This window comes from Vitis riparia, chromosome 18 (genome assembly GCF_004353265.1).
Source record: "Vitis riparia cultivar Riparia Gloire de Montpellier isolate 1030 chromosome 18, EGFV_Vit.rip_1.0, whole genome shotgun sequence".
NCBI classification, from domain to species: Eukaryota; Viridiplantae; Streptophyta; class Magnoliopsida; order Vitales; family Vitaceae; genus Vitis; species Vitis riparia.
The window spans coordinates 10206903-10230485 of record NC_048448.1 but is presented as its reverse complement, the minus strand read 5'-3'; the positions used below and the strand labels follow the sequence as shown (position 1 = coordinate 10230485).

General features: G+C 37.0%; 1 protein-coding gene across 2 annotated transcripts in view; it reads left to right on the top strand.

Moving 5' to 3' along the window:
• The window catches only part of LOC117907032 (exocyst complex component SEC3A), a 50810-nt gene that overhangs the window by 19842 nt on the left and 7385 nt on the right, over window positions 1-23583 (top strand). For both annotated transcript variants that reach the window (XM_034820362.1, XM_034820363.1), the window contains 8 exons: window positions 7153-7270; window positions 12483-12587; window positions 13271-13372; window positions 13466-13603; window positions 19057-19185; window positions 19282-19362; window positions 19449-19523; window positions 23331-23504. In XM_034820362.1, coding sequence (XP_034676253.1) covers window positions 7153-7270; window positions 12483-12587; window positions 13271-13372; window positions 13466-13603; window positions 19057-19185; window positions 19282-19362; window positions 19449-19523; window positions 23331-23504 — 922 coding nt within the window. The remainder of the gene's footprint in view (window positions 1-7152; window positions 7271-12482; window positions 12588-13270; window positions 13373-13465; window positions 13604-19056; window positions 19186-19281; window positions 19363-19448; window positions 19524-23330; window positions 23505-23583) is intronic.

Here is a 23583-nt window from a genome sequence, read left to right as displayed (position 1 = left end):
CACCACAAATCTTCCCAAAAGCGAATTCTTTCCCCATTTCCTACAACAAACCGAGTATACTTGGAAAAATCCTGAAAGACTTGTGCAATGGCCTTCCAAGGACAACGATGTGACCATTTGACTAAAGTGTTGGCATCTCAACCATTTGAGTGTGTCCCGTAGATGCTAAGAATGACCTGATGCCACAGAGCTGTACTCTCCCTAGGAAACCTCCACAACCATTTCCCTAAAAGAGCACGATTCCTTAAAGGAATCTTCCCAAACCCCAAACCCTCTTTTACCCTCGGCTTACATACTGCATCCCAACTAACAAGATGATCTCTTTTACCTTCCCCAACCCCTGACCAAAGAAAATCCCTTTGCATTCTCTCAACTTTTGTAGCCACTGAAGCGGGAATCTTAAATAGAGAAAGAAAGTAGCTAGGGATGTGGGAAAAACATGAGTGTATAAGAGTTAGCCTACCACTGAAAGATAAGTAAGTCTTTTGCCACCCGTCTAATCTCCTAGAGATTCTCTCAATCACTGGATCCCAGAATCCACAAGCAGTTGGATTCTCTCCCAAAGGAAGACCCAGATAAAGTATAGGCCAATCTGAAGCCTTGCACTCAAGCAACAAGGCTAACCTAGAGAGATGATTCTGATCAAGGTTGATGCCAAAAAGATTACTCTTGTCAAGATTGACCTTAAGCCCAGAAACTTGACCAAACACTAACAATAAACTCAAAGAGTTTGCAGTTCTTCCGCACAAGAGTTAGCAAAGAGGATGGTATCGTTTGCGAATTGTAGATGGGACACCCTACATCTATTTCTACCTACCCTGAAGCCCTCCAGTAAACTTCTTTCCTCAGCTTTCAACAACATTCTACTCAATACATTTGCAACAATAGTGAACAGGAAAGAGGATAAAGGGTCACCTTGCCTTAAACCTCTCGATGCCTTGACCCACCCTTTAGCAATACCATTCACTAGAATAGCATAAGAGACCGCCAACAGACAACCTCTCGTCCAAATCCTCCATTTAGAACTAAATCCCTTCTTCTCGATCACATGATCCAAAAAATCTCATTTCACATGGTCATAAGCCTTTTCAAAGTCTATCTTGAATACAACTCCTTCCTTCCTTGATCGTTTTTTCTCGTCCGTACTCTCATTGGCTATAAGAACTGCATCCAGAATTTGTCTCCCTTGAACAAAAGCACCTTGAGTAGAGTGGATGGTCTCGTGTAGTACTCCTCTTAATCGCCCTGACAAGACTTTTGCTATTACCTTATAGAGACAAGTGATCAGGCTGATAGGTCTAAAATCCGAAATCTTCTTTGACCGACTCTTTTTGGGCAAAAGAACTATGAAGGAGGCATTGGTGTTTTGATTAATAATCCCGCTATTGTGAAACTTTGAAAACACCCTCACTAAGTCATCCTTGATCACATCCCAACAATCCTGAAACACTGCAATGGTGAAACATCAGGCCCCGATGCCTTATCCCTATCTAATTGAAAAATGGCATTAAAGATATCTTCTTCGGAAAAAGGGGAATCCAGTCTAGAAGTACTCTCTTCTGATATAGGGAACCAATCAATACTTCTACTCTCCAAGATTCTCCAGGAGGACTCGAGTAGAGCCTTTTGAAATAAAGTAATATCTCCTCTGTGATGCTCTTGGAATTGTCCAACACCAAACCTCTTTCATTCTCCAAGAATTTGATGAAATTCCTGTTCCGTCTCCCGTTAGCCACTTTGTGAAACAACTTTGAATTGCAATCCCCGTCCTTAACCCATTTTACCTTAACTTTTTGTCTCCAATGAATTTCTTCCCTCAAAATTATTTCCTCTAGCTCCCATTTTCTTACAACTTTTTGAACAGAAAGATCAGAAGAGAGAACCCCTTCTTGTTCAATGACATCAATGTTAGTTATTTCATCCAAGATGGTTTTTTTTCCTTTCCTTTAGCATTTCAAAAGTATTCTTATTCCAATCTTTCAATTTTGCCTTAACAAATTGTAACTTCCTCATGAACTTGTGACCTTCCCAACCATTTCCTTCAAATTCTCTCCACCAACTACTAAAGCACTCTTTGAAACTAGGATGTTGCAACCATATATTTTCAAACCTAAAAGGTGTTGGGCCCCACTTGAAAGGATTGGTATCCAAGACAATCGGTCAGTGATCCGATGTCCATTTAGGAAGAACTTCTTGAAGGCTTTGAGGGAAGGAAAACTCCCACACATTTGAATAGAGAAACCAATCCAATCTCTTGCACACCGGTGACTCTTGCATATTTGACCAAGTAAAAGAGGCATTCCGTAATGGGGGATCATGTAATTCACATTCTCTTATAAAACCATCAAAATCCCTCATGCTAGAAGTGAGTCTAGAGCCACCCAGTTTTTCTGATCTTCTCCTTATAACATTGAAGTCACCTCCCACACACCATGAAGGAAAAGTAAGGCCAAAAAGGTTTAACAACTCCACCCAAAAATCCTTCCTAATTAAGGGGCTGTTTGGACCATAAACTGTGGACAACCACAATGGTCCACATCCATCCAACAAGAACTTGACTGAGACAGAAAAAGATCCAATTGCCACCTCCTCACTGCTCATTTTCTTTGAGTCCCAAATGATCAAAATCCCTCCTGAAGCCCCACACACCGGGAAAGCAGCCCACGCCTTATTCCTAACCGACCAGACACTACCTACAAACCTTCTGTCGCACACCTCTCTTTTTGTTTCCTGAAACATCACTACATTCAGATTTTGGAGCCGCAAAAAATACTTAACCACCCTTCGCTTTTTCCTAGATCCCAAACCCCTGATATTTCAGCTTATGATCTTCATAAAAACACCTTACTGACCCTATACCTCCAAACCAACGCCAACAGATCTCAAATGTCTGTGGCAATTTTGTTCTTTCGTCTTGAATACACCTTAATATCCAAGAAGCTTAAGACCTCACAAACTTTAGCCATTTTGCTGGGGGAAAGACCTTCTATTTGGAACCCACCCATCTGGGAGAACTCTACGTCTCCCTGGTTAACTGTACCCAAAAAAGGGGCCCCAGGAGGCGTGCTGGGTTTGGTCTTAACATAATTAAAACTCTTAGACAAAAGATTCAAACTAGCCAGCTGGGACACCGCATCATCGCGATTAGGATTGCCAATAGACCCAAGATGATAAGCCCCAACGTCATTTTTTTTTTTGAAAAAATTTCAGATAACACTCGATTTTTTGAAACTGGGACTAAAAGGCTGAAGTGGAAAGATCAGGAACAGAAGGACTCGGGTATGGAGGAGCCAAGCCAGAGAAAGGAGAAAGAAAAGGCAAAGATGGCTAAGAAAAATGATGAGAAGATACCTCGAAATTTTCCACTATCGTCATTCCATAGTACCCCACAGAGTTGAGCCCTTTTTCTCTGGTTGCGGGATAAGAAGGATGAACCGTGACTGAAGATCCACTATGAGAACAACCCACAAAACGCTTAAAACCTGCTCTGTCTTCTCCTTTAGCAATATTGCGCATTTTCTCCTTCCCTTTTGACAGAAAAGGAGCCCTAATAAGATTCCTTTGCTCCGCGTTTTCTTTCGTCGGCATCGTTCCTTCCTCGGAACATCTTTTTTGAAGCCTTGACGAACGGTTTGGACTCGCACTGAAGCCTTGAACCAACTGTGTTCCCGCTTTGGAAACGTCTTCCATTGGAAGAGCATCGCTAACTGACAGCGACCTCTCAGTCATGAGTGGCTCGCTTTGGCTTTGACCCCCTTGTCGGCATGCAGAGCTTGAAGGAAGCAGAGCATTCCACAACTTCTTTGAACCGCATTTCAACGCGGAGCCCCTCTGTTAGTTTTAGAATCCTCGTAGTCTGCCTTCACCTTCCCCTTTGCAGAAAGAATAGCTCTGTGTAAAGGGCCCTTCGTATATCTGTCCTGATTGCCTCCCAGCTCTTGGCCCAACAACTGAATCGAGCCTTTCCTAGGGACTTCCCTCTTCCGGCCCACGTCAAATTCAGACTGTGGACTGGGCTTACTAGAAGAATGGGCCCTTGTCATATGTTTGGAGGCTCGAATCCCATCCTCAAAAGTTGACTGGGCTTTGACCCCTCCAACTTGTTCTCCTCCAGTCCGCCTTGGCCTAGCAGACCCCGCTCTCTGATTTTTTGAATTCGAACTGAAAGACAATGGAGGTTGGGACCAGCTATTCCCCATTGTCGTCTTGTTCATTCCACGTGTCCTCCCAGGAGCATTCTTAGCCTTTTGACCCGCTTTCCATTCCTTTGTTCTGCCAACTGCCCCAACAGAAGACCCCTTTCCAGTCGTTAATCTAGCTTCTCAACCCTCTTTCTGCCATCTGTCCCCGTGTGAGCCTCAGCCATTTGCCGAGTTGACTCACCCATCTCTCTATCCCGCCTATCGTTTTCCTTCCCAGCCACTGCCACTGAAACTGTGAATTCCCAATCCCCATCTAACACCTCAATCAAAGTAGGGAGAACCGATCGTTATTTCATTACAACTCTCACCCTAGCTTTGCTTAGGTCAAACAGTTTCAACGTTTGCCAATCAATCTCTATCACCGTCCCCCACTGCTCCATAATTTTCTTCAAGTGAACCTCAGACCATAAATGAAATGGTAAACCCCATAAATCTATCTCACTTCCTGTTTCTTTCCTGCCAAGGAATCCAAAAAATGCATAAAGAGGCAACCTTCCAAGCTTTTTTTCTTCTCTTCCCCACAAGGTTCTCCTGCCAACTTAAGAGGGCCCTGTTAATTGAATTTGTCATCACCAATTCTACTTCAAACAAAGAGAAGCTAGCTGCCATAATATTCCTATTTTAGCTCAATGAAGCAAAAGATGATATGTCGAGTCTTCCTTATTTTTACATAAGGAGCATTTGTTCACTAAGGCCCAACCCCTTTTTTTCAGCTGATCTATGGTGAGAATCCTGCCCTAAATTGCCTCTTAGGTGAAAAACCCACTTCCATTGGTACTTGAGGGTTTGATTTAATGTCTTTTAGAAACAGATCATATCTCCTGACAACATGTCTTTTAGAAACCCACTTCCATTCACTGAGGATTTTACCAAAAACATGTGTCTTTTCGATCCTAACAAGACCATCTTATCCTCATTATTGCTTCTTACCACTTGTGAATGCAATCTTGAGAGGAAATCCTCCATATCTTCGAGCTCCCAATTGTGTAACTGTCTAACAAAGAAAGGGCTCCAACATTTGCTTTCCCTTGACTGCTCCCATATATCTACTACCCAAGCATCATCCTTTGCAGAGGCTTTACCAAAAAGAGATGGGAAAGAAGCACTCAAGGTTGACTCTCTATACCGTCTATCTTTCCAAAACTTGACCCTTCTTTCATTCCCCATTATAAAGCAATATCTCTTCTTTTGACAACATCCCATTCTATTCTAATTGCCTTCCATAGGCCTACACCATGCCCATCCCTTCCCTCATTAGAACTCCATCCCCCTTCTTCTTCCCTGAACTTCCCTACAATAACCCTTTACTAAGAAGCTTTCCTTTCAGTTGCAAACCTTCAAGTCCATTTACAAATCAGGCCTTGTTAAGAGCAGCCAAGTTTCTGATACCAAGACTATCACCTTTCTCCTCCATGCATATAATTGACCAATTAACAAGATGAGGTTTGTTATTTGATGATTTCCCCCATAAGAAATCTCTCTAAATCTTCTCTGGCCTTAAACTCACTTTTTTGGGAATGGAAAGCAAAGACATGTAAAGGAAGGCCTAGATAACTGGTGGGTATTGGAATCAGCTGGATTATTACCTTAAATTAAGCAAAACCAATTTATTGTTATTATAATTGGTTTGCATGGTCAAGGTTTAATGGTTGATGTAGAGATTCTAGCCTAGGGAAAGCTTTGAGCCTCTCAAATCTCTTAGTAGGAGATTCCATTGTTGTCATATCACTAAGAAAGAAAGGAGATTGTTGAAGTTTGATGGGTGGTTAGGTCAAGTTATTAATATTTCTTTAGAGTTAGGATATTCCTTCAAGTGGTCTCCTTGCTTAGGGAATCTTGCATCGGATGCATTAGTAAAGCATGTAGCTAGATATTTGGTTTCTTTTGTAGGAGATTTTTTATTTTTTCATAAATTATAGTGAGTGTTGTTCTAACCATTTTGATGTTTGTAGATAGATTTACTTTTTGATCTAGTATACATTCATCATATTTTTTTATCAGACTTTGTATAGAGAGTTTTGTACTTGCTGGAAGGATTTCTCATATTTCTTTGTAAGTTACAATTTCTATATTATAATAATAATAATAATAATATATTATTATTATTATTATTATTATTATTAATGCTCCTACATGACCAAGCCACTCATCATATTCTCAAATGCCTACTTTAATTTCCTAAAAGCAATTAATTTCTAATTCAATCATTTATTATTTTGACATCCATCCATCATAGCTCTCTGGGTACTTATCTTATAGTTTCTTGTTTCTTCACTACATTGGTCCATAACCATTTTAACTTTTCTTGTTTTCTGTTGACCGCATGACCAAGTTGTTATAGCCACTCATCATGTTCTCAAATTCCTTCTTTAACTTCCTAAAAGTGCATTAATTTTTAATTTGATCATTTATTATTTTGTCACCCATCATCTTGTAGCTTCTTGTTTCTTTGCTAGGTTGGCCCATAACCATCTTTACGTTTCCTGTTTGCTTGTTGAAAAAGGAATGGTTCATGTCTTGCCCCTAGATGAAGACAAATATATCCTATTGATTAATGTTATTTATCTTGTTCTTTTGGTAGATAACCTTTTTTTCCTTTCTTCTTCTTTCTTTCTTCATTTATTATCTCGTTCCTACTGCTTTTTGCCTTTTTATTTTTTTTATTTTTGATTTGCTGTTACATGGAACTGAACCTGGAACCTCCTCCTTCATTCCATCCTCATCCCGACCTCTTGTCATTTGAGCCTGGCCCCAAGGGCTGATTTATGTTATTTATCTTACTTTTTGTTATTTTCTTAATAACTAATTGTGGTTTTTCTAAGTTGAGTATCAATTGAATCATGAAGACAAAAGCCAACTTAGCATCCTTCCCACATTAGTTTCTCTGTCATTACTTGTTGAAACTACTTCAATCAAGTTCTGACAATTTCAGTCATGGCATGATATGCAGTTATGTCATGGGTATTGGTGAAGCTGAGGCCTTTTCTGAAAGGTTGAAGAGAGAACTTCTTGCCTTGGAAGCAGCAAATGTGCATGCCATTTTGGAATCTGAACCATTGGTTGATGAGGTAAACCTTTTGTTCCAATGGGTTATATTCATGCGGTGTTTATGGTTTATTTCTTTATCTATATTTAATAATTTTTTTCTGTTTCTGATATATATATATATATATATATATATATATATATATATATATATATATATATATATATATAAAATAAAAAAAACCTTTCTCACCAGATCAGATCAGCTCTTTCTCACTTTCAATGTCCCCTCATTGTTTAGAACTTCTGATTTGCATCCTGCTCAAGAACGTTGTCCACGGTGTTTCCTGCATATGAGCAAACTATATTAAGCAAATCTACTTTTTAGATCAATTGTGCCATTGCTTGAACCACCATATGTATTTGGTTTATGGTATTAGATTGTCCTCTAGTTATTTTTTATTTTCTTATTGGTAGCTATTGTCCTGCTACTGAGTTATTGTTTGGTTAGCTTTTCAATGAACCGAATTTCAATGGCTATTAATTGAGTAGGATATGAACCATGCTCTTTTTATGGTTATTAATTGAGAGTCTTATGCATTTCACAGGGACAGTTTGATACTATCTACACTTTGTATATATTTATATGCACATGCAAACACATATACATATATATGCATATGTATAATTATATTTATATTTTGAGCATGTGTAGAGTTTTTTAGTCCTGAGTTGTTTGTTGAATAGGTTAAAGACGACTGGAAAAGAAGTAAATCCTAGGCAATCACATTAATTAAGTTTCCTAGGAAAATCACACCTGAGCTTCTTGTGTAACAACAGTTAGAAAAAAAAAACAATCACATGTCAAAAGAAGCTTGGTGACTGCTAACAACTCTTATTAAATATGAATAAAAACTTAAAGGGTACCCAGGTTTATGTAGAATCACAAGACCCCATTCTCTAATAGGAATAAGAATTTCAATTTAGAAGCTAAAAGAAATATGAGTTGACAAAGAAGTAAGCTACTAAAATCAATCTTCAGAGAATAAAAAGAATCTAAATAACACTATCAACTGTTAATCTAGCCCATTCCAACAATATCAAAATTGCCAACTACCCTGCCAAAAAAATAAAAATAAAAAATAAAGAAAAAGAAAAAGGAAAAGGGAAACATATATTAAGATTCAACTTACCATAAATAATGATGTGAACTTGAGTTCCCATTGGGAAATGACAAAGACGTAAACTACTAAAATCAATTCTAATAAGATAAGAAGACTCTAAATAGGACTCTGAGCTATTAATCTAGTTCGTTTCAACAATATCATTTTACCAAACTACTCCTCTTAAAAAAAACATATACTAAGATTGGATTTGCCCCAAATTAACTAGTTGGCGTTTCAAATTAAGATTTGGGCATTTCTTCATACAATATTCCTCATCATCTCTTATTTGCTTGGAAGGACTTGACATTGGTGAATAAAAGAAATAATATTTCTCATCAACATTATCTGTATACTAAAATTTAGTAACTATAATCCAAGTGCAATAAGAAGAAAGCGATTCTTCCACTTAACCAAGTACTTTTCATAGCTGCCTCCTCTTGTTGCCACAATTGGATCATCCATGTCTTTAATCTCTTCCTTTAAGCTTGCTGCTGATGTTAATCAAATAGCTTCTTCATCTTGAGAAGAATCCTCTTAATGCTCTCTATAAAATGTTAGATTCTCATTATTAAACACATTAGTAGTACCCATATCCTTTGGTAGTTCAAGAGTATTGGTGTTGGAGTTAATTTTCTTCACAATCTTGTATGGGCTAGCATTCTTGGGATCTAACTCCTTATAGGCCTCTATAGGAAAATGCTCAAGCCTTATGTAAACCATCACCATATCTCTTCCGTAAATTCAATTAAACATTATCATAACCATATCCTTTTGTTTAGATTCCTTGAAACATCTCTTCATATCAACTTGAGGATAGTATTTTTCACTAATAAACTCAATCTTACTATTTTATCATGAATCTTCCTCATGTGGCTTTCAAACATTTTTATACTTGATTTTGTACTTGATAGCAAGGGGATTAACTTAATAAGCTTTCTAGGTTGCAAAGCAATAACAACTTCATTCTTTTTACTCCTTTCAAACTTTTTCTTGTAAAAGAGAAGCCTTTTTTGAGTTTCAACCACACTCTTTGTCCTTTTTTGTCCTTTTTTGTCCTTTCTTTTTTCGTGAAGATGTTTCTTAATTTCTTCCATACTCTTAAGCTTCAAATAATGTTCTATTTATTAAATGTGCGAGGATATGCTAGGTTTTCCCTGATGATACACATCTTGGTCATATAATTAAGGAATATGTCTCACATTCATAAGGATAACATTACACCATGTAAAATCATCATACTAGCTATAAGAAATAGAACCAAATCTTCTTCTATGGTTGATTCTGTTCATTGGTTGACTTCCCACTAAGGAAGGAAGGAAGCTTTTTATTCTCTCTTTAGCTTGCCTTTTGGTACATTCTCATATATGGCTTATGTATCTCGATGTGCTTTTGATGTAGGAAAACCCTAGGATGGTCATCTTCAATCAAGTAGGTGGATTAAGGCTTCAATCTTTTAGGATTTAAGGAGATAAATGAGGAATAAAAATTATAGTAGTTGGGAAAAGTAAAATAAAGTATATGAAGAGAAGGATAAAGAGGAAAAGATAGAAATTTTAGAGTCTCACCTTGATGAAGAGCAATGGAGTCTCGTCATTAAAAATTGCTAAGTATGCAAAAAAACTTAATATTATTGATCATCAATCTTCATTAATATTGTTTAACATTAATTAACCTCATTCATAAGCTTTATAAAACCCTAAAAACTGAATAAAACTATGAAAAAGTAATCCTAACCTACATGGTACAATCTTTCTTTTCTTGCTTTGGTGCAATAAGAATATGTCTTACACAAATTAAAAAAGAAGTCCTAATGGGCCTCTTGAAGATCGTCAACAGTTATGAGCTTGGAGGAATCATCACCCTCATCATTATCTTGTATTATCTCCTCATTTTTTTTATTTTTTATTTTTTTGTCTCGGGCCTCTAGGCACCAATATGCATATTTCTCTTGGCCCATTGTCATGCCCCATGTCCATCTGCATGTTGGGTTTTCAAGATAATGTATTATCTTAGAAGACACTGTTTAAACTGCCCCTTGCTCCATATTCTCCTCCCTTACACCTATTTTATTATCATTAGGTCCCCAAATTGTATGTTTAGGAACATCATTAGCTGAGTTCTTAGTATTGCAAGGAATACAACTTGTAGTTCTTGAACTTGGGCTTCTAAAACTTCAACTTTGTCTTTGATCATTTAAAGAATATAAGAGGTTGGTGTTTTAGGGAAAGTAGGGATGGTTTTGGAGTTGGGTTGTAGAAGCCCATCAAGAGTGTGTGGGACATCATTAGTAGAACCTCTTTCAGTGCAGGCAATGGTAGTATGATGAAGTTTTGGAAAGATATCTGATGTGGTGATTCAACTCTAAGAGGGTCTTTTCCTTTGTTATATTCGATATCCTTGACAAAGGGAGCTTGGGTGACGAATGTTTGGGACCATCAGGAAGAGGGTGGGATTTGGAATCCTTGTTTCTCAATGGATCTAAATGATTGAGAGTTGGAAAGGGTTGAGGAGTTTCTTTCAAGGCTCTAAGGGAAGGAGGTGAGAAGGAATAATGGCAATAGGCTAGATTGGTGGGATGTTAAGAAAGGGAAGTTTCTAGTCAAATCCTACTACCTTTTTATGGGGTGGGAAAGAGAAATTCCTTTCCCCTCAAAGGCTGTTTGGAACCCAATGGTCTCACTTAAAGTAAGTTTTTTTTTGCTTTGGAAGCTTCTTAAGGAAAAGTTTTGACATTAGATCAATTTCAGGGAAGAGGATGACACCTGGTGAATCAATGTTTTCTTTGTATGTTCTAAGAGACTGTCAACCACATTCTCCTTCCTTGTGCCCAAGCTCGAGGCTCATGGGGTTTGGTATTCTTCTTGTTTGGGGTTACTTGGGGGATGCCATGGTTTGTAAGCGAAACTCTATTAGGGTGGCATGGATCCTTCATGGGTAAAAAACAAAAGAAGGTTTGGAGGGTTATCTCATTATGTGTTTTTTGGACATTATAGAAAGAGAGGAACTAAAGATCTTTTGAAATCAAAGAGATCATTTCCTAAAATTCTCCTTTCTTTGCAATCTTTTGTTATGAGTGAGGGTGTATATAGATGGAGACTTCATAACCATGGTAGATTTTATAGATTGGTTAGGTTCATCTTAAAGGGCTGGTTGTTTTTTGTTGCTCTTTTTGTTGCTTTTCAGGGACTCTTTATATATGGCCTATGTACCTTGGTGTGCCTTCAGTTTAGTGCCTTTAATATATTTATTTTGTTTACCTATGATAAAAAAAAGTTATCAATCTCCCAAAGTCCCTCTTAGGCTCTCGACCAAATTTGATGTATGAAGGTTGGATTTCCATCATTTTTTAGTAGTTTGTTTAGTTTTGAGTTGTGGTTAATGAGTTACAGAAAGGTGGAAAAAAATAATAAACCTGAGGTAATCACACAAAGGTTCCTAAACAATAATACCTAGGTCTCCAAAGAAATCATACTTAGGAAGAAGGTTATCTCCAGCGTGCTAAAAATCTAATGATCCTGCCTCTATGTCCATGTATATATATATATATATATATATTTATAACCGTAGATGTCCAGGTCAGCTTACGCGCACCTCGACTAATCCCACGGGGCCCTAAAGTTAACGACCGGGTAAACCTTCAGTGGCCCTGGGGGGACTCGAACTAGTGACCATTGGGGAGCAAACCCAAGGCCGGACCAACTGAGCTACCCCTCAGGGTTCTATGTCCATGTATATATGTACATACATATAGATGTTTGTGTATATTAGCTAGTGAATAGAACTTGTACATCAAAACTTGAATCTTCCACTGTCAAAAATTTCTATTCCTTCATGCAATCATATACATATTATTTGTTAAATGAAAATTGGGCCATTGTCAGGCCAAATTTGTTGTGTGGGTAGTAGTTCATTGATTATAGTTGAGAACAGTATATCTTATTTTTATTATTTTCAGGACTATCTGTCAGCCGTTTTTTGGATTTTCATTTTTTAAAAAAATTCTTTTAACAGTATGTGTGTCTGTTTTTCTCATGTATGTTAACAAGTGACAATAGTGCATATTATTTATGAAGTCCTCTAAAGTGGCATCTAGTCTGGTTTTTTAGTGGTTGATTTGTTTGTTTTTCAGGTACTGCAAGGGCTCGAGACAGCTACAAATTGTGTTGATGATATGGATGAATGGTTAGGCATTTTCAATGTGAAACTTAGACACATGAGAGAGGATATTGAGTCGGTAGGGGCCTCTGCATGCTAAATTGCAATTTTAAGTCTTTCTGTAATGATTCTATCTAGCCCATGTTTATTTTTGTCTAGCGTGTGACTGCGTCTGGATAGAAGAAATGCTTCTTCATCCATTCTCTTTGTGGTTCCTAAATTTTAAAATTTACAATTTTTATATAGGCATTGAAATATTTTATCATATAATCATGTGTAAGTGCATGATTGTGTGCCCGTTTACCTCCATGTCCTTGGCTTAAGCCATTGTGTTTCCATTTCCACATGCAAGTTTTAACATCCACACTGAATTAAACAATGAAGTCGCTTATTCTCATGTGCCCTAGTTTACTTTGTCTGTGAGTGTGAGCTCATTTACTTCAAGTCCCTGGTTGAAGGGTGCCTCCCTTGGCCTCTGTATGAGTATTGATATTGACACATAATCCTACAAGGAAGACAATGGTTTTCATGTGTTGACATTCTCCATTTGTGTCTGAGATGTAGTCTTTTTTATTCTATGCTTTTGAAGGGCAAGTTAACAGAGTGATTGTTCAAGTTGCTTTGTTTCCCACATGGTTTGTACTTCAGGCTAAATGTTGTCTTTGATTCTTAAATTGAGGCATTAGCATCATTTTGGATGTAATTATGTATTATTCACAGCTTGAACAGACGTCAATTTGTAACTTTTGTTGTGACATGCAGATAGAAACCCGCAATAACAAGTTGGAGATGCAATCTGTAAACAATAAAGCACTCATTGAGGAACTTGAAAAGCTTCTTGAACGATTGCGTGTCCCTTCTGAGGTTTGTTATCCATCATTTTTTGTTACTAGAATCAAATATTGAGTTTGGTCAACTACTCTAAGCTTCTTTTAAACCATGCTTCATTGGTTATAGTATGCAGCATGTCTAACTGGAGGTCCCTTTGATGAGGCACGCATGCTGCAAAACATTGAAGCATGTGAGTGGCTGACTGGTGCTCTGCGTGGTCTTGAAGTACCTAACTTGGATCCTGCCTATGCAAACATACGAGCTGTATGCATTCTGGCCAATTCTTGTTTAATTTTTTTTAATTTTTATTTTTGATAACAATTTGCTTAATTGGATTATGAGTTTAAAAAATGGATAGCATGACATGGATTTGCATGCATGCTGATGACAATTTGCATGCTCACATTAGGAGTTTAGAAAATGTATAGCATAACTTGGATTCACATGCATGCATGCTCACAATGGCACTAATTTGAAAGTAACCTTGTGGCTTGAATGACATTAATCTTTGTATGAGGTATTGGATGGACCTAGTGCTTTGATAAGGTCTTGCCTCTAGTGTAGGAACCCAAAGATGGTTGTCTACAATCAAATAAGGTGAGTTCCAATCGTTTGGGTTTAAGGAGAGGAATGAGAAATAAAAATTATTAAAATGAGGAAAAATAAACTAAAATATAGAGAAACAAAGATAAAGAACAAGAGGTAGAAACCTTGTAATCTCACTAAGACTTTCTAGGAGTCTCTTCTAAGGCTCAAGGGGCCTTTGTGGAGGGTAGACAAATTCTAGATGTAATGCTAATAGCAAATGAAGCCATTGACTCGATTCTGAAGAATAATGAGAATGGTTTTATGTGCAAACTTGACATAGAGAAGACATATGACAATGTGGACTGGTCTTTCCTTCTCACAGTTATGCAGAAAATGGGTTTTGGGGAGAAATGGATAGGTTGGATTAAGTGGTGCATATCCACTGCAAGTTTCTTTGTGTTGATTAATGGAACGTCTAAGGGTTTCTTCCAAAGCTCAAGGGGATTGAGGCAAGGTGACCCTCTATCGCCTTATCTTCTTGTGATAGCCATGAAAGTTTTTAGCTCATTTCTTAAAAGGGTTGTGGATGGAGGTTTTATGTCAGGTTGTAAAGTGAAGGGAAGGAACGGAGAAAGGGTTCAGATTTCACACTTGCTGTTTGCTGATGACACCTTGGTGTTTTGCCAAGCTTCTCAAGACCAGCTGACTTACCTAAGTTGGTTGCTTATGTGGTTTGAGGCCGTATCAGGTTTGAGAATTAACTTGGAGAAGAGTGAATTCATTTCAGTAGGGAGGGTAGAGAATATCGATGATCTTGCCTTGGACTTGGTTGTAGAGTGGGTAATCTCCCGTCCACTTATCTGGGCCTCCCCTTGGGTGCTCCGTTTAAGACAGTATCAGTGTGGGATGCAGTGGAAGAGCGATTCTATAAAAGATTGGTCATGTGGAAGAGACAATACTTATCAAAGGGGAGGGGAGGGGGGGGAGCAACTCTAATTCGAAGCACTTTGTCGAATCTCCCTATTTACTTTATGTCCTTGCTGAAGTTGCCAAGTTCAGTTAGACGAAGACTAGAGCAAATTCAAAGGGACTTCCTTTGGGGTGGTGGCAACTTGGAGCGAAAACCACACTTAGTAAGATGGAAGGTGGTGTGCTTAAGTAAAAAGAAAGGGGGATTGGGGGTCAAATGTCTTTCCATTCCCAATAAGGCTCTCCTTTCCAAATGGAATTGGCGATTCGCAAATGAGAGAGATGTTTTGTGGAATCAAGTGATTAGAAGAAAGTATGGAGAAGATAGAGGGGGTTGGAGCTCTCGGGAAATGAGAGAGGCACACGGTGTGGGGCTTTGGAAAGGAATAGGGATGTATTGGGAGTTGGTGGGCGCTCAAATCTCTTTTAGAGTTGGCAATGGGAGGAGGGTGTGCTTTTGGAGGGATAGATGGTGTGGGGATTCCCCCTTGTGTGAGTCTTTTCCTTCCCTCTTTGCCTTGTTTGCTGAAAAGGAAGCTTGGGTGGCGGATGCTTGGGATCCCTTGGCCGAGGGGGGTTGGAGCCCCTGTTTTTCAAGAGCTCTAAATGATTGGGAGGTGGAGGAGGTGGAAAGATTTTTGGAGCATCTTCACGGGAAGAGAGTGCTTGGAGATGTAGAGGATATGTTGGTTTGGACCGAAACAAAGAGCGGAAAATTTTCAGCAAAGTCTCTCTACCTTGCTCTAGAAGCGGACTGCCCTGTTTTGTTTCCTTCTAGCTGTATTTGGAATGGGTGGGTACAACCCAAAATCAGTTTCTTTGCATGGGATGCAGCATGGGGTAAAACTTTAACCCTAGACCTTGTTTAGAAAAGAGGATGGTCCTTAGCAAATAGATGTTTTATGTGTCTTGGGAAAGAGGAGACAATAGATCATTTGCTTCTTCATTGTTCAAAAACAAAGGCCTTATGGGAGCTACTCTTTACCTTGTTTGGGATGTCTTGGGTGTTGCCCTCCTCAGTTAGAGAGACTCTTCTTAGTTGGCATGGTTCTTTTGTGGGCAAAAAGCGCAAGAAGGTGTGGAGAGCTGCTCCTCTGCATATATTTTGGACGGTGTGGAAGACGAAAAATAGATTGACATTTAAGGATGACGAGTTGTCAATCCAAAGATTGAAATATTCCTTTCTTTTTTCTCTTTGGTCTGAGGCTAAATTGTTTATAGTTGAATGTCCTATAACTATAGTTAATTTTATTGATTGGTTGGGATCCTATTAAGGTTGTTTTTGGGCTAGGTGACTTTTGGGCCTCTTTATTTTTCTTAGCTTTTTGGTGGTGGGTGTTTAGGTTTGTATACCTTGCATAATTTTGTTTACCTTGAGTCACTTTTCTGGCACCTCTTTTTAATGAATTATCTTTACTTATCAAAAAAAAAAAAATATAGAAGAAAATTGATGGAGTCTCACCATTGAGAATTGTAGGATATGCAAAAAAAAGCTTAACATTATTGATCATCAATATTTCATTAACTAGCCTTATTTATAGATTTTAGGAACCTTAAAAACTGAATAACATTATGAAATAGTAAACCTAACCTTATGTGGTAACTAATTAGAAATCTTATTCTTTTTCTAAAATTATTAAATTTTCTAAAAAGATTAAAAAATCAGAAGCTTTCTTTTTTAGAATTAGAAATATATTTTGTAGAAATTTATTGTAATAAAGTTTCTAATGAAGAAGTGTTTTGGGTCTATGGGCTAGGACTCTTGTTACCAACTCATATAACCCCCAACTAAGCTAATAGGTCTGAAATCTTTCAACTCCTTAGCTCCTTCTTTGCAATCAAAACCAAGAGCATGATATTTAAACTTCCCTCAAAATAACCAATAGAAAAAAACTCCCTAAGGAATTCCATCACCTTGGGTTTGACAAATCCCCAACTTGTTTGTCAAAATGCTAGGGTGAAACCATCTGACCTTGGAGCTTTTTCCCCAATTAAACTGGACAAGGCTATTAGAACTTCCCTCCTTGGACAAAAGAACCTCTAATTTCCTAGATTCTTCACTTCTCAACTCTTCAAAAGGCATGCCACTAAGCTAGGTCTCCAACCCCATGATTTAGACAAGAGATTCTGAAAAGCCCTAGCCACCACCTCCTTTATATCTGCTTCCTTAGATTACCATTTTCCATTCACTCTCACTTTGGTCAAGAAGTTTCCCCTTCTTCAAGCATTAACCATTTTATGAAAGAATTTGATTTTTTTATTTTCCTCTTTTAACCAAATTTTGTGATGTCCCACATCGGATAGGGGAGGAAGTTCCTGGCACTATATATGTAGAGGCTCCTTTTAACCAAGTAGACGCGTTTTAAAGCCGTGAGGGCCCCCTTGGGCCCAAAGCGGACAATATCTACACGGTTGGGAGCGGGTCGTTACATATGGTATCAGAGCCGATCCCCGACCCCGGTGTGGGGGTTTGTTTGGCTTTGTCTGTTTGGCCCTGCAATCCCATGGGACACAACGAGGACGTTGTGTCTGCATGGGGGGGTATTTGTGATGTCCCACATCGGATAGGGGAGGAAGTTCCTGACGCTATATATGTAGAGGCTCCTCTTAACCAAGTAGACGCGTTTTAAAGCCGTGAGGGCCCCCCTTGGGCTCAAAGCGGACAATATCTACATGGTTGGGTGCGGGTCGTTACAAAACTTGATTTTTTGTTTCCACATGGTTTCTTCTGGCATTGCCCATTTACTGTACTCGGTTATCGTTAAACTTCCGGCCTTAGATTCTCCAATGGAAAGAGTTGCTTCTCTCCTTTGAATCCCAAAAGCCAATCTTCTTATCAGCCTCAAATTTTTTATTTGTGACATTCCCAAAGACCCTTTATGTTTGATTTTCTAGATCTTGTTTAAGGGCTTTAGCTTTGCTACCATCATAAGACTATGGGAACCTTTCACATTGTAACCTAACCACCAAACTCCTCACTAGTTTTTTGAATCCTTCCTCTTTAAGCCACATGTTTTCAAATCTAAAAGGTGATTTGGCCCTTCACATCCCTCCTCTATCAAGAACTATGGGAAAGTAATTTGAGACAGGTTTTGCTTACACTCTCAACTAACCCTTACCTTTCAGAAATATCAAAGCAAATGTCTTCTGTTTCATTGATGAAATGGGCCACTGTAGAAATCTCCCTGCCCTATTGCAAAGTAATTCAAACTTGGAATCCCTTTCTCCCTCCCTCCATAACCTCCTATAAGAATTCAGTTCCAAATCATCACCACAAGACTCTGCCCCCTCCTACACATGGTGAGACCTTTCTCGGCAAACCTGATCTAGGATAAGCATCATGCCTCCTTTCTAACACCTTGCCTTTGGCATTCTCAATTGATATCTAAAAGGATTTTCAATCAACTCCAAACCAGTATCTACTGCTCTTGAGAGCCATTTGTCATTTACCTTGGTGCAGTGATATCTACCAATGTGCCTGGTCTTAACTCAAGCCCGCTGTCCATTAGTTGAGGTTTTCATATGTCTCAGATACTTCTATCTCCCAAATATATTGCTGTCTATAAATCTATTCTATTTTTTTTCACTGTTGCATTGATTCCCTCATTCCACTCTCTTTCACTTAAATTATCAAGATTTTAGAATCATTATTTTGAAAACAAATGATTATTCAACATTCATTATGAAACTGTGACATTTAACAATCATAATTCTTCCCATATGAAAACTACCTGTAAGAGAATTTCTTTTCATTTTTGGATATCTATCATGAACTGGGATTGTTAGGATCCTCGCGAGTTGTAAATAATATAATATGTAGCTGCTTCAATGTTTGTGGTTTTGGTTTCTCGTTTTGAGCATATTTATCTGGAAAATCAGAGTGTCTCATCTCCTGTGCTTGTCCTTTTTTTTTTTTTCCATCAGAACCTCTGCTTGTTCTTTCTATGGTGTTCCAATACAAGCCTCAGCTTTTTGTCTACTTATTTGCTGTAGATGATAGCTGCTGAACTAGCCATTGTGGTGATCTAACTTAGAGAGTGAACTTGATGTGTAGTTTTATGAATTTGTTTTGTTCCTCAATGGTGAACAAGGATATTTTGCTGTCCATTAATAAATGAGTGGGAAGAACTTAGGAATTGGTTTGCAAATATGCATGGTTTATATGAATAAATTCTGGGATACAATCTCTTCCTAAATGTGGTAGCTGACACTCTTGACAGGTTAAAGAAAAACGGGCAGAACTTGAAAAACTAAAAACCACATTTGTTAGGAGAGCATCTGAATTCTTAAGAAACTACTTCGCCAGTTTGGTGGATTTTATGATAAGTGATAAGAGTTACTTCTCTCAGGTATTCCCCCATCTTCATGTTGTTTTATTCTTGATAATTATCTTGACATTTGGGGCTAGGAATTCTAATTTTTGCTGGACCACTTGTATTAAACAGCGAGGACAGTTGAAGAGGCCAGACCATGCTGATCTTCGGTATAAATGCAGGACTTATGCTCGCCTTCTACAACACTTAAAGGTCATATTAAATATGAATTTCAATGACTATCCAAAGTGGTGACACACCCACTTATACTTCTTTCTTTTGTTTTTGTGCATTTCCAGAGTCTTGATAAGAATTGCTTGGGTCCATTGAGAAAAGCCTATTGTAGCTCCCTTAACTTGCTTCTTCGTCGAGAGGTAGGGAATGATGAACCTTTTATTCAATCATTGTGATTTTTACTTATTTTTTATATTTTATATTCCATATGCAAATGGAGTAAATGATTTTTTTTTTTATTGTTTATTATTTTGGAAAGCTAGTTATCATGTTTAGTTTGAAACATAGTTGTTAAAAAATTACAATACGATACGATATAATGATACGATACATTTTTTATGGAAATCGATACATATTGCAAGTCGTATCTTATCTTAAAGTGTATCTTATGATACATATACGACACACGAGACGATATGTGATATAATGATACAACAACACATGTATCTTCAACTATTTTCCATAATTTTAAAAAAATCAAATTAATATTTTTTTTGTTAAAGAATTTATTATATCAATTGTTTAAAATGTACTAAAAGATTAAAAATTGATCATAAAAAGGAGAAATAAGTAAAATAATCTTATATGAAAAACTACATTTTTGTTGTCAAATGCTATAAGTGACATAGAAAATGATGGTGATTAGTGGATAAAAGTTTTTACTTAATTTTGTTTTTGATTTCTTTTCTAGTAGGGAAGGAATGATGAAGAACTTAAAAGGTTGGAACTTTGAAGAGGATACATAAAGGCATATATATATATATATATATATCAACAACACAATAAGTAGATATGCTAGTTAAAATTTGGAACTAAAAATCATAGCTAAAAATTGAAGCTTATTTTTGTGGATTATGTAATGAATCTAATATATTTTTGTTAATTTAAACTTGTCAAAACTCTAATATTTAATGTTTTCATATGAGATGATGTTAGTTTAACTCTTTAGGTCCTACTATCTTTCATAAAATTAATTATATATTATTCTACACTTCATGCTTTCAATAGATATGCACACATATACATATTTTTTCTATTTATTTTTCAGTATATAAAAAAAACTGACAATACACAATACGATATGATACACAATACAAAAAAAAAAAGAAAAACAATGCACGATACGTTTTACGAGTTAACTACTATGGTTTGAACCTTAATAGTTAAATGTGGGAAGGCTAATGTTTTGGCATATGCCTAAGTGGCAGCCCAAAAAAATAGAATGTTATTTTGTTTACCATCTCTGTCTTTCAAAAATCAAAGACTTTGGATTGGTTCAGCTTGGCCCTAACCCATGGTTGAACCAATGAACCTAGTTAGTGTCTTAAGCCCTTATTTCTGATGCACTTTACTGGCAAAGTGAATAGATGTGTAATAGTGTTGACATTGTAGAAATGTAGCTGCCCATGACGCATCATATTTTGTGATGATCTTTACTCTGCAATATATAAATTTAGCCATTCTGGGACATTTTCTGAAAAACCTTTTGAATTGACTGCATGATAAATGTTCTTTTTATTTTCAATGCTATTGGCAAGAAAAAGACCTGTATTATTTCAGTCCTTGCAAAGATATGGTGGCTTGCACATCATGGATTATTCCACCAATGTTCTATCCTATCAAATCCAGGACTCATTATCAACGGGCAACATGTTTCTTGAATCAAACTGGGATTGACCTGGATAGAGCCAGGTTTATCAAATTTGGTCAAATAAGTTGGCTGATGATGGTAGTTAGGATAATGATAATGATGTAGGACAACCCTAGGATGGTTGCCTACACTCAAGGGTAGGTGGGCTAGGGTTTTATTTTTAGGGTGTAAAGAGAGGAACAAGGAATAAACTTTATGGTATAGAAAATTATAAGATAAGAAATAGAGAGAAAAAAGAAACAATGAAGAAAAGATGGAAAACCTTAGAATCTCACTAAAGCCTTCTAGGAGTCTCACCTAGAAGAAAATCAATGGAGTCTCACCATTGAGGGTTGCAACCTTGTAATAAAAGAAAGTATAATATTATTCATCAAATTCATCCCTTTGATTTACATTGATTAGCCTATTTATAGGCTTCTCTAAGAAATCCAAAGTCTATTAGGATTCTAATAACCTATTATGATTCTAATTCTAATTATAACATCTAAAGTCTACTAGGACTTTAATAACCTATCATGACTCAAATTCTAATTATATTATAACTCAACTAGCTAATCCTAATTAGACTCCAACAAATATTAATCCTAATTTAATTCCAAGTAATATTAATCCTATTTTAATTACAACTAATACTAATTCCCTTTCTTGATATATATCTTGAAGATTCATCCTCATCCGTTATTGAACTTCAATTTTCCATTTTTCCCTTTCCCTCACTTCACAGTTTCAATAATTAGGATATACGGTTCACTCATTGGATTGCCCTTGAGGCCTAGCTCAAGTAGTAAAGGGTTGGGGTAAGTTCATGGGAGGTTCCAGGTTCAAGTCCCCATGGGGACAAAAAAAGGAAAAAAAAAAAAAAAGTTACCTATGAAAAAAATAAAAAAAAGGTTCACTCATTGGATTCATATGTTTAAGGTTCAATCATACATTTTATGACGAGATGGTTCTTGTTTTTTGTGTTTTTTCTGGTTGTGCTTCATAACTTTGCAGCTGTTTCATTGTCTTTGTATTGGCCTCTCTTTCAAGCTACATTAAGGAGCTCCTTTTTGTTTCTCTTTTGCTTTGCTTGGAAGAATAACTCTTCCTTTCAGTACCATTTTTTTTCCCTTTTTTTTTTTGTTTTTGTTGGGGATGCCTAGAAAGGGTGCTGAAAGTGCTTTCTTTAGTTCTGTGTTCTCTTGGACTTAAGGTTTCACAGATTTGGATATTGATTCTCTTTCAGATATTCTTTTTTTGGTATGAGCAGGGGTTAGGGGGCTGTTTTCACCCTTGTTGTCTTACTGTTTGGTGGCCTTTGGCACTTTTTGTATGATCCTGCATACTTGGATGAATTCACCTGATTATATTACAACTCCACAATTAAGTGTTCTTGGGCAAGAGTAGTTGTAGATTGAGTTACTTTATCAAGAGTCCCTCATCTTACACCTTTTTTAAGAATTGAAAGCCTGTATTATCTATGCAGTTGTTTTGTAGCAATTCCATTCAGTTTTATTAAAAAATGTTAAACATGGAAATAGAACTGACCCAAGTGGCACCCTATCCCCCACCCAAAAAAGGAAAAAATGAAAAATCTGCCTGGGATTTATTTTCATTAAATTCTCTTCCGTCTTTTTTGAAGATTCCTTATAACGTCATGTTTTTTACTTTTCAGTGATATATGAGCTGATGAATGGGTAATTGTTGTTCTCGTTTATTGGGTACTTTCAATTTTTTGTACTCCATCATGTTCCTTGGATTATTTATTATTTAGAAGTGGCATTCAAGCTCATACTTTTGAAACTTTAGCTGCAACACACACACACAATGTATGAATGGTTTAATATAATCTCCTAGAGTAATATTGAAAATGATTAGGATACTAGGGAATTTTAGAAAATGAAAGGGATCTAAACCTAAAAGATCTTTTTCATAAATTTCTCTGTTGAGCCATTAATATCATACTTAACTAGAATAAATATTCTGTATATTATTCAGTCAATTCAAAAATAAAGTATTAGGAGTCATAATTTGAATATTGAATAATAACTTTCAAGGTATCTGGTTTTTCACCTCTTCAAAGGTTCCTTTAATAATGGTCAAATGCTGAGTATCTGGCTGTAAAGAAGTTGCATCCTCTATTGTTTAAGTTTTATGTTTAATTTCAGAATTACATTAAAAGGAAGAAGTGGTAGAAGAGGAATCTTGTTATTTAAGACTTGATAGGTCCTTAATTAATTACTAGATCTTGTGCCAGTTTAGAAATTCAGTATGTTTGAATATGTGGTGTCTGAAAGTTCTTTTATATCATTTATAGGCTCGTGAGTTTGCAAATGAGCTTCGTGCTAGTACCAAAGCATCAAGAAATCCAACTGTCTGGCTTGAAGCTTCTACAGGCTCTGGTCAAAATATGAACAACACGGACACTTCAAATGTTTCGGATGCTTATGCAAAAATGCTGACAATTTTCATCCCACTTCTTGTAGACGAGGTTATAATTTTGACTCATATTCTGGAATCTGCACAATATTGTTTTTGGTATTAAAACTCTTATCCGTTCATTACTCAAA